This window comes from Mastigoproctus giganteus, chromosome 3, assembly GCF_048544385.1.
Source record: "Mastigoproctus giganteus isolate SK-2022 chromosome 3, ASM4854438v1, whole genome shotgun sequence".
Taxonomy (NCBI): Eukaryota; Metazoa; Arthropoda; class Arachnida; order Uropygi; family Thelyphonidae; genus Mastigoproctus; species Mastigoproctus giganteus.
Window position 1 is genome coordinate 222,128,999 of NC_143577.1, and position 13,349 is coordinate 222,142,347.

General features: G+C 38.0%; 1 protein-coding gene across 1 annotated transcript in view; it reads right to left on the minus strand.

Annotated features, from left to right (window-relative positions):
• The window catches only part of LOC150088770 (calcium-activated chloride channel regulator 1-like), a 31,251-nt gene that overhangs the window by 1,138 nt on the left and 16,764 nt on the right, over positions 1–13,349 (minus strand). Inside the window, exons 2-13 of the mRNA XM_090369641.1 lie at positions 12,217–12,389; positions 11,765–12,065; positions 11,480–11,586; positions 10,583–10,750; positions 10,314–10,447; positions 8,526–8,637; positions 6,681–6,905; positions 6,259–6,561; positions 5,839–6,159; positions 5,463–5,733; positions 4,646–4,798; positions 37–351 (exon numbers count right to left, since the gene is read on the minus strand). Of these exons, the coding sequence (XP_090225767.1) occupies positions 37–351; positions 4,646–4,798; positions 5,463–5,733; positions 5,839–6,159; positions 6,259–6,561; positions 6,681–6,905; positions 8,526–8,637; positions 10,314–10,447; positions 10,583–10,750; positions 11,480–11,586; positions 11,765–12,065; positions 12,217–12,381 (2,575 nt within the window). The 5' untranslated portion in view covers positions 12,382–12,389. The remainder of the gene's footprint in view (positions 1–36; positions 352–4,645; positions 4,799–5,462; positions 5,734–5,838; positions 6,160–6,258; positions 6,562–6,680; positions 6,906–8,525; positions 8,638–10,313; positions 10,448–10,582; positions 10,751–11,479; positions 11,587–11,764; positions 12,066–12,216; positions 12,390–13,349) is intronic.

Here is a 13,349-nt window from a genome sequence, read left to right on the forward strand (position 1 = left end):
GAGAACTTACTCTTCATGAAAAAAAAAGTTACTTACCGTTATCTGGAATTCCACCCGAGGTCCATTGAAGTATAACAAATTTTTCTCCCTTTCTTTCTGTTCTGCTGTTGACAACGCGTAAATCAGTAATCCTGGAAGGGGGAATTGAGACTCTTTCATTTGACAACAAATCAAAGGTTTCTACACTGGAAACTCGAGTAAAATTAATTTCGACATCTTCCTCCTCTTCCTCAACTGTCTCATTCGTATTTTTCTTCTCTTTCTTTGCTTTATTTTCGTCCTTTTTCATATTCGTGAGCAGATTAAAGTCTCTAGACGTGAATTCAGAAGAAGAACTGCTTTTTGGTAGACCTGGAAAAGGAGGAGTTATATTTAGGTCATTTAGAAAGATTTGTCAAGCCATCCCAAATTTTATTAAATCGGACAGAAAGAAGCCCAACAGATGTTTCTACCTTCTCTTTTTTTTTCATAAATATTGTAGCTGAGACAATTACATTTATATATGTCACCGTGCGCTGATTGGACGAATCAATTGACAATATAGTGGATGAGCAGAAAAGAAATGTTCTCTGTTCGCAGATATGTTGCTTTGATGAACTAGCTTTTATTTTACCAGTTTATTAAATATAAACATTGAGTTGGTTTTGCATTAACAACACCTTGTAGAGAAATGAGCTCGTCTGTAACGCAGATGAAGGCTCAAAGTCGAGAACGGCTAATATAAGATTGTAGTTCAACTCCAGCTTCTATCTTCTCGGCAGGTTGTTAACTGGTTTCAGAAAGACCACAATGAATTCTCCGTCCACCCAGAGCCTCCAAACTCAGTTAATTTCAACCCAACTAGCACGTTTGGGACCTTCTGGTAAAGAACATTCGGTGCTACGACTATCCATGCCTATCGGTGCCTGCGACACCTTGTGGAATCCATGACAAGACGTATACAGGCTATATTAAGGTGGCCCACGATATATTAGGATTAGAATTGGGCGTTGTTAATCCAAAGCCAACTTAGCGTAAATCATGTATCTTACTATTTGCTTATTATATTAATCACAGCATAAACGTGAAAAATGTGCTTTTTTCACCTGTTATAAAATCCAGGAAGAAATAAGTAAAGTGAAATACAAAAATGCTGTCTGCGTATACAACCTGGGGTATGTACACTGAGTGATCACTGAATTATGACCACCTACCTAATACTTCGTAGGTCCTCCTTTTGCTCTCAGTAAAGCTGTTATCCGACGTGGCATTGATTCAACAAGATGTCGGAAGCGTTCGGGAGGTATGGCCAACCAAGCTGTGTGTAATGCGGTCAGCAATGCAGGTATGGAGGTAATTGGTGTATCCAGATGCCTGATATGCCTTTCCATAGTGTCCCACAATTGTGAAGCACTTCACTATGAAGTGCTTCACAATTTCCTTCCTGATATCAATCCCATAGAAGCACAAGTGCTCTATGGGATTGATATCAGGGGAAGTTCGGAGGCCAATCGATATGCTGGAAGTCAGAACTGTGTTCCTCAAACCATTCCTGCACAACAAGTGCCCGATGGCTCAGCGCATTATCATCTTGGAAGACACCATCGCCATTCGGGAAAAAGTGTAGCATAGTGGGGTGTACACAGTCAGCAAGCAATTGACTATAGTGGAGACCACTGATACGTTGCTCGGTATGCACCAGGAGTCCAAATGCTTGCCAGTGAAATATTTCCCACACCATACAACCGCCTCCACCGGCTTGCACTTTTGAAACCATGCATCATGGATCAAGAGTCTCATGTTGTTGACGACAAATCCGTACACGACCATCCACAGTGTGGAGTAAATAACGTGACTCATCCGACCAGCACACCTTCTTCCAGTCTTCTCACGTCCAACTTGAATGCTTTTTGCACCAGGCGAGTCTTTTACACAGACGAACCTTGGTTAGGAGAGGATGCCGTAGAGATTGTCTGCTGGTATAGCCCATACGTACGAGCGTGCGATGCATGGTCATGGCAGATATTGTTCCGGGTTGGCCCATGTTGTATTGGGTACTCAACTCTTCAACAGTGCTGCCCCTGTTCGCCTGTACGAGTCGTCGGACCCGGCGCTCACCTCTAACATCGACCTTTGCAGCTTTGCCGACGGGTCGTTGTTTGACCATTTTGAGCCAGTCCTGGTACACTTTAACCATGGCGGCTCTCGAATACCCCAACAGTTCAGCCGTTTGGGAAATCGAGGCACCAGCTCGTCGCGCTCCCACAATTTGTCCTTTGTCAAAGGAAGAAACCACATATCTTGGGATGATGCAGGCCCACCAGTTAGAACACAAGGAGATCAAGGCCCATCTGACTGAAAAATACCTTCAGAGACTGAGAAGCCTGCGAAATTAAAGCCGGATGGCAAGAACATAGTCATACCCATAACCACTTAGGCAGTTCCAATGCTAATACTTCTTCGGATCAGAGACAGAACCAACACCGAGATTGGAGGAGATTATGAAATAGCCGAATGGTCAAGAGCGCGAGTGAAATAGCACGCGCCCTTTGAGTGGACCGGGATTCAAGCCCGTGACTACTAAATACGATTAAAATTTGTATTTATTGATTTATTGTAAACTCCACTGACCTGGTAGTCGTGCCGGAGTATAAACAAGAACTAGTAGAAATCGATCAGGATAATGATGGCGAAGAGCGGCCAACAGCATTCGAAGTCGGCCATCGAGAGGCTGACCATAGCCCGTAAAGTAGGAGGAGGGGATTGACTGATCTCATTAAACAAGAGAAGAAGGAGATTAAGAACCTTAGTGATTACTTTAAAAAAAACATGGCAACAAATCTATCAAGCCATAAAGAGCACACAAAGCCCTCGTGCGTAGCACAGTTGGTAGAATTGCCGGGTGGAAAAGACCTGAGTTCGAGTCCCTTCGATGATGTGAGGAATTTTAATTGTCCTTTTTCACAACGTAGCTGAGTTTGTCGGTCTCAGGCGAGGGTAGCATGGTATTTTCTCATGGAAACTCGGGTTTTTCGTCCAGAAAACAGAAAATCGACCTCAGAACGCACTCAATTTACAGACAGCATGGACACAGCAATATTACCTTAGTTGCTAATGCTCCTAAAAAAAACCCACCCCAACAGCACACGACCTTAACAAAGAGATCCCACACACATAGACAGAAGAAACAAAGACAGAAAGATGGGTGAAGAAGGCACTCCATGGCGGACACTACAAAGACCTTCATCAATTCTACATAAATAAGATGGCTTCGAAATCTTGGCTCACGAGAGGGAGCAAATTATGAGACCAAATAATGAGAACCTTGAGAGAGCAAATGATGAGAACCTTGTCAATAAATCGGTCGATAGAGAGACTGTGCAAAGCTTAAGGGATAGAATTTTTCTCAACGTGGTCTGTGCTTGTTAACAGGAGAGACTGCTTCTACAGGGATGGAATACACTTAAATAGAAAGGGTGCGAGTGAGTTGGAAAACTGCTAGCTTGGAGGGGGCGGGTTTAGAAACTAAAAGACTAACAGTAGCTGCAGGCAGATGTGAAAGTGATTCTTGCACTGCTTCTAATGGAGCAAAAAGCAGTATGCAAATTGAGGTATTGAAGATTACAAGCTCTGCTATTGAAATCATGCAACAAGTAAACACGTGGGTTATATTAAGGTTATTGAATGTAAAAACAGGTGCATCTTTACTGGTAGGGTAAACAATTGAGCAGTTTGAAATATTGGTTGAATCAACAAATGTAGACATAGTAGCTGAATCGCTTCAACATAAACGATGTAATGATATCAGAGAAGTGCCTATTTGAACAGCTGCTGAAGCTTAGAGAAAATAATGTCCACGGGGAGTGGGGGAATGAGGTACATCCAGTTATACTGAAAAATGAGGCAGTCGAGTTTTTCCGACCATTAATAACGTTACTTGAGATTATCATTAGTTTCAGAGAATGCTCCCTTGAACAGGAGAAGCAGTGCCAATGTCTCTTCATTCCATAAAGGAGTACCAAAAAGTGTGCTGAAATTTAGACAAGTGAGTTTGACTTCTGTGGTTGGTAAAATTATGGAATCTATGGATAAAGACGCAATACAGGACCATCTCGACACGATTGCATTCCAAATGGTTCTCGGAAAGATTTGATCAAGGGATAATCTTGCCTGACAAAACTGGTAAATTGCTATGATCAAGTTATAAAGCAGTTGGATAAAAGAAACTCATTTGACACTATATATTTCTATTTTAGTAATGGTTTTTGGTACGATTCCTGAAGAGATTATTGTATAACTTTGAGCACGACGGCAAGATAAATCGGTGGATTAGGGACCGGTTATAAGACGGTGGACAGAGGGTAGTCATAAATGGATATTCATCAGAATTGACTGGAGTAGCAAGCTGGGTCCCTCAGGGATCTACGTTCGGACCTCAGTTCTTTCTTTTCATCTTAAATGATATTGATTGAATGACAGGGGAACCTGCCAAAGTTTGCTAACAGATAAAATGTTGTGAGGGCGTTTAACGATCTTAATCAAGCTATGCAGGCTCAAAAGGATTTGGACGGCTGTAAGTATAGTCAGAACAATGGAACAACCAAACAAGTACTTATACCTAATACAATAACTTTCTACTTTTGTTTTACGGAACGTTTGTACTTACTTTCCATATCTTGTATCGTAACAATCTTTGCAGGCTTAGAGATGACTGTACTATTCGTACTTTCAGCTTTCACAATAACACTGTAGCGTCCTCTGACTCCAAAATTCCTAAAGAATGCCGAATAAATACCATCATCCACTTTAGAATCAGCACCTTCAAGAACAAAAAAGCATATCTCTATATTAGATTAAATTATAATATAATAAATGTAATACTATTTAATAAATAATTATTTTGTATTCTGTTCTGTCAGTTATTTTGACCAGTGTGGACCAGTCAAAATAATTACGGAATCACTGCAAAATCTATTGGACAATTTATGTATCTACAGTATGTATCAGTAAGTATTAGGTTCTCTAACAAATTCAAGTCAAGAGCATGAAAATTCAGGTCTGCTACCATTTCTTGCGACATGGTTGAGTATTTAATACTCGACTATGTCGCAGATTCATCTCATTCGTAAAATTCAATTGCAAAAGATAACACACCTGTTGATTTACCGTCCTAAAGTATCAAAGATTTGTCTGAATCTACCACTTGGAGAATCATCGGGATGCTGTTGACGCCAAGTTGTAGCTTGGTCTGTTACAAAGATTCATCACCAAGTTGGGCAGTTGGTGCCGAGAAACCCAACCAGTTTCTCGACCATCTGATGGGAAGACAGTCTGGCATCCGTTAGTGTTATGTGGAAGGGGTATTGTCGAATACTTTCTTTTAAAGCTTTTGAAGATTTTAACTTGAACTTCAAAATTAAATATGGAAAATACTTCTTTAATATCTGAAATTTAATTAATCGTAGTATTAGAAGAATAATTACCTGCTCCATTATCGAATAGGTCAAAAACCACTTTCGAATCTTCCGGTCCTGTTACGGTTGCAATAACACTTGACCGCAGAACGGCTCTAGAATCTTTCTTTAACTCAGCAAACACCTTAATTTCTTCTGGAACTTCCAATTCACTTTTACTGACCCAAGCTCGCAATCGTACTGGCTGCTGGCTTACATTTCTAATATGCGACGATGCTGTTATTTGCAGAGTAATCGGAAAGGATGCCAAATTATTCAGCTTCACACCGTACGTGCCAACCTGTTGGAGAAAGATTTCATCTCTCAGTCATATCCATATAAATCGAATCAACGAAAAAACAAATTCAAAAAAGGAAAACAGGTTTACCAATAAATAGATACTCACCTCACTAACCAACTGAGTCCTTTTAAGCATTACATTTCCACCTTCGTCAGAGACTAGCATTTTCGTATTAGGTCCTGAATCATCCGAAGTACGCCTCCAACGATAGTTGGGCTTCGACTTCCAGTCTGGTTCGTCTTTCATTTCCTTTTCAAACTGCCAGCTTTCCGATGATTTGACATTGTAACTGTCAAAGGTGATTCTTATGTGTTTTAGGTACTTGCTGGATATCGCTATGGAAGTGTCTTTGCCTATTTCAGGATCAATGTTGATGTTGATGGTTTTCTGGGTTTTTTTCAGTAACCGGATATCATCGTCGACAATCTATACCGAGGAAGAGAGAAAATAAAAATTGTGTAATTCGCGCCTACGTTCATTTATTATACAGCAATCATTAACCTCACAAGGATTTGAAGTCCTAACCTTTACAGCTCTTTCCTCCGTGGGAGTTTGCTTGGCCACAATTTCTTTTAACACCCTTTTCAGTACAGCTTCCTTGGCGGAATTCTTCACCAGGTAGTACTTACCCCCGGTTTCACCGCTAAAGGTTTGGAGCGTCTCTGGAACTTTCTCTCCTATAAATATCGTATGGACGATCACTCGAGACTTTACTATCTTTTGAAAGATTTCTTGCAACTGCCATTTCCGATATCCATCATGATCCGCTCCACCTGTGATTAGGATGATAATACCTCCTTCTTGGGAAACATAACTCCCGTTTAGTTCCTGGAAAAAATAAAATATTGACAAATTACTAGTAACGTTTTCCTTGATTAGAACCCGATTTTGGTGAATCATTTTGATTTTTATCCCTAAATCGAAGGTTAAAAATGAAATATATTTACTTTGATACTTTTGGTGAGGCCATCATTTATATTAGGATATCCAAATTCTTCGTGTGGTAGATTTTGAGCAACTTTATCTCTGTCTTCTCCCTTCACCAATTTGGTCACTCGAACACGTACTCTAACTGGCTCGCTGAAAGTCACTATTCCGACCTCTGAGTTTATGGGTAGTACGCTGTTAATAAGTTCACGACAAGCAGAAAGAACTGCGCTGATATATTCACTCTGAAATAAAATTATTTTTATTATGATCAAAAACTGACATTAAATAAAAAGTTATCGGAAATATCTCTCTATAAATAAATCCCACTTGTACTTCGAGTGGGATATTTTTAAAGGTGATTCATTAATCTATACAGTAATGGCAGGATATTCTGATATAATATAACGGGAGGAACAGGGAAAGTTGAAGAGGAGGGGATTGGTTGGTTGATTGTTATTGTCGGGTTTTAGGTACATTAGCAACTTAGGCTATATTGCATTGAAACTGGAGAAATACGTGTTTCCGGGATGAAAACCCATGCTATCTCTCCATTAACTCAACCATGTTGTGAAAAAGGCCCATGAAAATACTCACGTCATCAACGGGACTCGAACTGGAGTCTTCCCCCCCCCCCCTGTGCACGGGGTTCCCACGAGAGCAGCAGAATTGGACAGCCACTTTTTAGGAATGATTAAGAATTCTTGGACCATTTCACCATTATAATATTAATACTAATAAATACAGACATATTAACGCACTCATTTACAGTGCATTTGTAAAAAGTGAAGAAATATTTGTTGATTCGCGTTCTATAGTACACTTTTTTTTATGTAAACCCGCAAACTTGTAATAACTGTTTGCGCATGTAAAAAAACAACCAACAACTATCTCATTTTATAAACTCTGGGTGAAGTTAACATCACAATATAAGTGTTTTGGCAAGCTGCCAAAGTTTCTTTTCACGCGGAAGTCCATTGTTAGCTTATTCTCGTCTGACAATGAGATGGAACGATCTTATTGGTCAAACGGAAATAGCCAGTCGTCTGTTCCGCCCACATATTTGAATATCGTTTTAGATTCTTCTTTATAAAACTTCTCCATCTCTTATAAATTATTGACACTAGCCATATTGCTCAAATATCCTGTTTAGAAAATTTAAGATAGGATATCACACCTCCATTTTGGAATTATTTTGTGTACTATGACGTAAAGGAGTGTGCTTTAATCGAAAAAATCCCTCCAGGGGCTCACATCTGGTGAGTATGGGCTTGGCACACCCAGGGTCCTGAGCTGGATATCATCATTCTTCTCTTTCTTGGTGATTTCCTTCTACATCTCTCTCTCTCTCTCTCTCTCTCTCTCTCTCTCTCTCTCTCTCTCTCTCTCTCTGGGTCCTAGGGTAAATTAACTTTTTTTTGGCTGGTGCAGTATAAGCCTCAGGCTTCCTTGCACCATATGGCTAATAATAATAATAATAATAATAATAATAATAATAAAATTGGCATTAGGAGTGTTACAAACGATAGAAGCATGGCGTGCTTTTATCTATAAGCCAAAAATCGCATGGGAGTTGGCAATTTTGGCTAGATGATCCCATAATTTATATTTTCGCCTCTGGTGACTTCTGACCCGAAGCAGTATCCATTTTTACACTACACTCACTTTCTATTCCAATTTTTTTTTTCATTTTTTTAATATAAAAATTAAATTATATAAAATATATTTTAGTTTAAAAAATAATTATATTTTATACGCAAGGTGTTTTAAAATTTCACCGAAGGGATATAGTAGCATATTTTACAGCTAAAAATAAGAAAAAAAAAGGTACTTATATACTTATATAGATATTTTTATCAACTAACCTCTCTATGTGAGGAATCGTCTATAGCTAGGATGTAGCGTCCTCTAGTGGATTTTTTCGGCATTACTATTCTGAACTTCGGTGAAACATTGTCTTTGGTGAGATTGGAGGACCTATTGTACAAATTAAACATATTTATTCTGAATATGGAAAAGAGAGACAATTTTAAAATTTCATATTTTCCGTTTTTAACCGCTCCTAAATTTTTACAGACCTTGTTAAACACTTCGTTTGTATGAATCTAGATTAGGAAGCCACTCTCTGACTCACCAACACACGCCCACACACAACTCTTAAATTATATTGTGCAAAAAACGATACTCATGAACGCGTAATATTTACTGAATTAATAAATTGCCCACGCATACAATTTTGTGACGTAATATGAACAACCGAAATTAATAGTTAGCAGAAACGTAGTTAACATAAACATATTATAACATGATAGCAATATTTTAAATTTATATATTATATCAATGAAAGCAATATGTTTATATTTAACCCGAAGAGCTTTATATAGTTAATTTTTAGAAAAAAAAAAAAATTGACTACATAGAGTAACCTGATTTTATGGCAGTAACTTAACTTATGGGCCCAAGTGTATGTAGTATGTTCGACAACCTTGCGCTGCCTAGTTCCAACTACCGGTACTCCAGACTTCTCGAGTGGCTAATTTACTGAGACATAAATGAAAATTCACTTGACAGTTGTACAAATAGTCCAGCTGACGCAACTCGATCATACTGACCACTTTTATTGCATCAAGAGTCTCTTCAAAGTTTATATCAGTAATCTGTCTCTATTAACCAAGAACAACGATGATTTCTAATACTTCTTTGCTTTATAATATTTTAGCTATAAATTAAGTAAATGAACGTAAATTTGATGATAAATAATGTACAGAAATGTATTAAAATTTTACGCCACCTTTGACGTCATTAAATACATTAATAAATCAAATATTTAGTGATATTAAAAGAACAAAATTTTATGTACACTGTATTATATTAAACACAGACTTTATATCTACCGGCAGAGGGCATTGTTTACTAGAAAATTACAATCGTTTCTTAATCGATTGCAGCATATAAAGTTAATATATTATATTTAAGTCTAAAGAAGTCTAGTAATAACGTACTGAAATGTATTAAAATTTTACGCCACCTTTTACGTTATTAGATACATTAATATATCAAATATTTAGTGATATTACAAGACCAAAATTTTATTTATATTCACATTAATCACAGACTTTATTTCTGCCGGTAGAGGGCATTATTTACTAGAATTGTTTATCGATTTCGGCATATAAAGTTAATATTAGTCGATTTAAGTCTAAAGACGTCTACTAATAATGTACTGAAATGTATTAAAATTACGTCACCATTGATGTCATTAATATTAAATACATTAATACGTTAAATATTTAGTGATATTACAAGAAAATAATTTATGTATTAAATTTAATTAATAATTAAATAAGACTTTTTTTTCTGCCGGCAGAGGGCATCATTTACTAGAAAGTTACAATCGTTTATCTGTTTTAGCTAAGAGTCATGAAAATTCTGAATTCTTTTTTATCTCAAACGATGAGAAAATTAGCAAACTTATGAGGATATATAATAAGTGCATACTGCAGATCTTAAATTAGCTCAAAAAGAAATTTTAAATTACGGTGACCTCTGCCATCAGCAACAAAAGAATAACGAATTTAATGAATCTCCTTGAGTAATAGTGCTAACATAGCTGAGGAAATAATACAGTGAACGTCATGTGTGACGTCACGTACCCATTATTATTCTCGAAGTCTGGATGCCTGTTAATCACTTCTTCGGAACTGGCGTAATTGCACATGAGGTTTTGCTTATTAGGGGACCAAATATTGTGACGAAATTCTTCACTTCCGTTGCAAAAATACTTTACCTGAAATATTCAAGAGGAAAAAAAAGAAAAAAAAAATTCAAGTTGTAACATTCTTTTGAGAGAAGTTGGATAATTTAGGCTTAATTTAGTAATTGAGTTTAAGGAACAAAGTTCCTTATCACGCGTCCTACTTACAGAAGACAGAAAGGGACCGTACATGAGAGACGCTTTTGCGGAAGTAGATAGGTCAGGGATGAAGATGCAGTCGGGATCAGCAACGAAGTCCTTACTAAGGCTGCAGTGCTCTCCGTTGGTTCTTCTAAACCATCCTTTGATACCTTTGATGCAGAGAGATGGGTAGATCTAAAAGGAAAGAACGTAATCATCAAGATAATACAAAATTAGGTTTATTTGTTATACTCTCTCTCTCTCTCTCTCTCTCTCTCTCTCTCTCTCTCTCTCTCTCTCTCTCTCGGGACACAGGCAGGCCCTAAGGTATACATAAGAATACAGTACTCACCAGATGGGGACCTCCTCCTCTGTTTGGACCCTACAAACTGTAAGTCCGAGCCTGGGTCCAGACAGCGGGGGAAGAAAGAAAATTAAACAAGAAAATTTTTAGAAACTTGAACAAAAAATATTTTAAAATATTCAAGAGGTGTTAGCATTGGAAAAAAAAAAGATTATTTATCTTTTGATCCAGGTGCTCCGTCGAAGGCTGGACTTAGCGATTGATCTCAGCTGTTTAGATCTTCTCAACAACGTATTCAAGATTGGGTCTGGTTCGAATTTATAATAAAAGGCTGTCAGGGATCACCATGACCTCAAAAACGGCAGTGACATATTGCTATGAAAGTAGCTGTGGCTGAAGACCTCTCCAAACAAGTGATGAAATCACTATTGGACGGAGGGCTACAGCACTTAGGTGTATCTATGTATATATGTTTGTGTCATTGACAACATCAGACAGAAGTGCTATAGACCATTCAAACGAAAACTGGACAACCAGATCCGAATGTTCACTATTGTTTATTTACAATAAACGAATTTGCTACCGTTTTCATACTTTCAGAAGTATATTGTATTACAAACCTTGCCATCCTTACGATATAACACAGGGAATGAGTGGTCCCCAGGAATGCCATATTCATCAAAAACACCATATCTTAGATGAGCCCACTGATGTACTAACTGTCTTCCTAAAAGAATAACAGAAATATTATTAGCTCTCCAAGTTATCACGATAAAAGCTTAGAACTTCAGAACATATGGGGAAACATGTACTATGTGAACAGTTTCTTACAGAATAGAGTTCTTTTTCTTTTTATTTTCAGTTTAGTCTTAGCTGTGTTATACAATTTCGTTCAATAGACTTACCAAGACTTCCATAGAGATTCTTTAAGGGTCCACCAACATCTTTAAAGAACCTGGGAGTGAAGTGAATGTACTGACCTTCCTCGCCACAGCCACCTGGTTGGAGGGTGTATGGTCTGTCTCCATAAACCGGGTTTGGGGGAGCTATCTTAATGTGGGCATCGTCTTGGTACTCCACCTGACTTGTTATTACATAATGGGAATGTCGGTTCCAGGCTGCTGGCAAAGCTATCGTAACGGACTTGAAGTACACACGTCCTCTGGTGGCCTCAAATAAAAGTTCGGAGGCTTCCTCCATCATTTTCTGAAGAAGACAACGAGACAGTTTTGATTATAGTCTGCTGTTTGGTCTTCAAATTATTTCTATTAAAATTATTGTTGAATTATTAATTGAAATATCCGACTTATAGAAACTGAATCACCAGATATAGAATCTCTCTTTACAAATATCTCACCTGGATTTTTTCCACAAGTTTTCTATTTTCCGGTATGCTTTTATCAATGGCGATCAGGATATCTTCGTAACCACCATCCCGTAATGTGATGCGATGGCCAGTGGTTTCTTGAAGTGCAGCCATGGTACATATGGTTAACACGATGGAGGAAAATGAGGCAGTCATTGTAATAGCTGTAAAAGAAAAAAAATCTATCTTTAAAGAGAGAAAACCAATAAATATCTCATGGACTTTTTTTCACATCGTAGCTCAGATAGTCAATCTTGGAAGGGGGTTCAATTTGTAGTTCTTTAATACATCTTAACTCGTGTTAAGGAGCAGACTGCAACTGTTCGAATGAAAATAATTAGTTGAAGCTTTCCCTGCAGGTAAGGTGTACGTTTATATGACTTAAACAAGTATGATTTTTAGTTGTGAGAGTGTGTGAAGCATATTATTTCTATCGATGTTCCAAACACACTTTTAGATTTACCCTACCTTCACAAAAGTATCGGGTCACACGTCTTTTTCGGTTTGACCTCAATGCCACTCACTTTCAATAGCGTTGATCTCGTTTTACCCGCTATGAATCGCTCTTATATGCTGTCCTTGTGTGCCGGTCTGAGTTAATTTTTTTATCGGAGTAGATCCAACAGACAATGAAACCAGGGTTGTTCAGATTCTTTTGGAAGGTAAATGGCAGGATTTTCAATCACGTTTATCCTTGTGGCCATCATCGCTGTTTTGTCATGCCATATGGAGAAAAAGCCTGGATTCGAACCTTCGGGGCAGAAATAACTCTTATGCATGCCAATTCTTTTTCATGCCAATGACGAGTTCATAAGTATCGAGAATTCATTTGACTGCTTGTTGGATAAAACACGTGTCTCCAGCGAGATGCATGGTTTTCTCAAAAGATTAAAGGGTGAAACGGACCACAACACACACTACCCTTCAAAAAGGATCCGGAACCTTCGCTTTTCATAGTCTATTGGACTTACCTGGGTAAACAAGCGACTCTCTACAAGCAGTTGTTCTATAAATCGTCGACAGGACACCATTGACCTCTCTTACCATTTGTTTATATTTTACAAAGAGGGAACCTTGATATCTACATGTGTCATAAACCAGTCTATATGTATCATAAACCAATA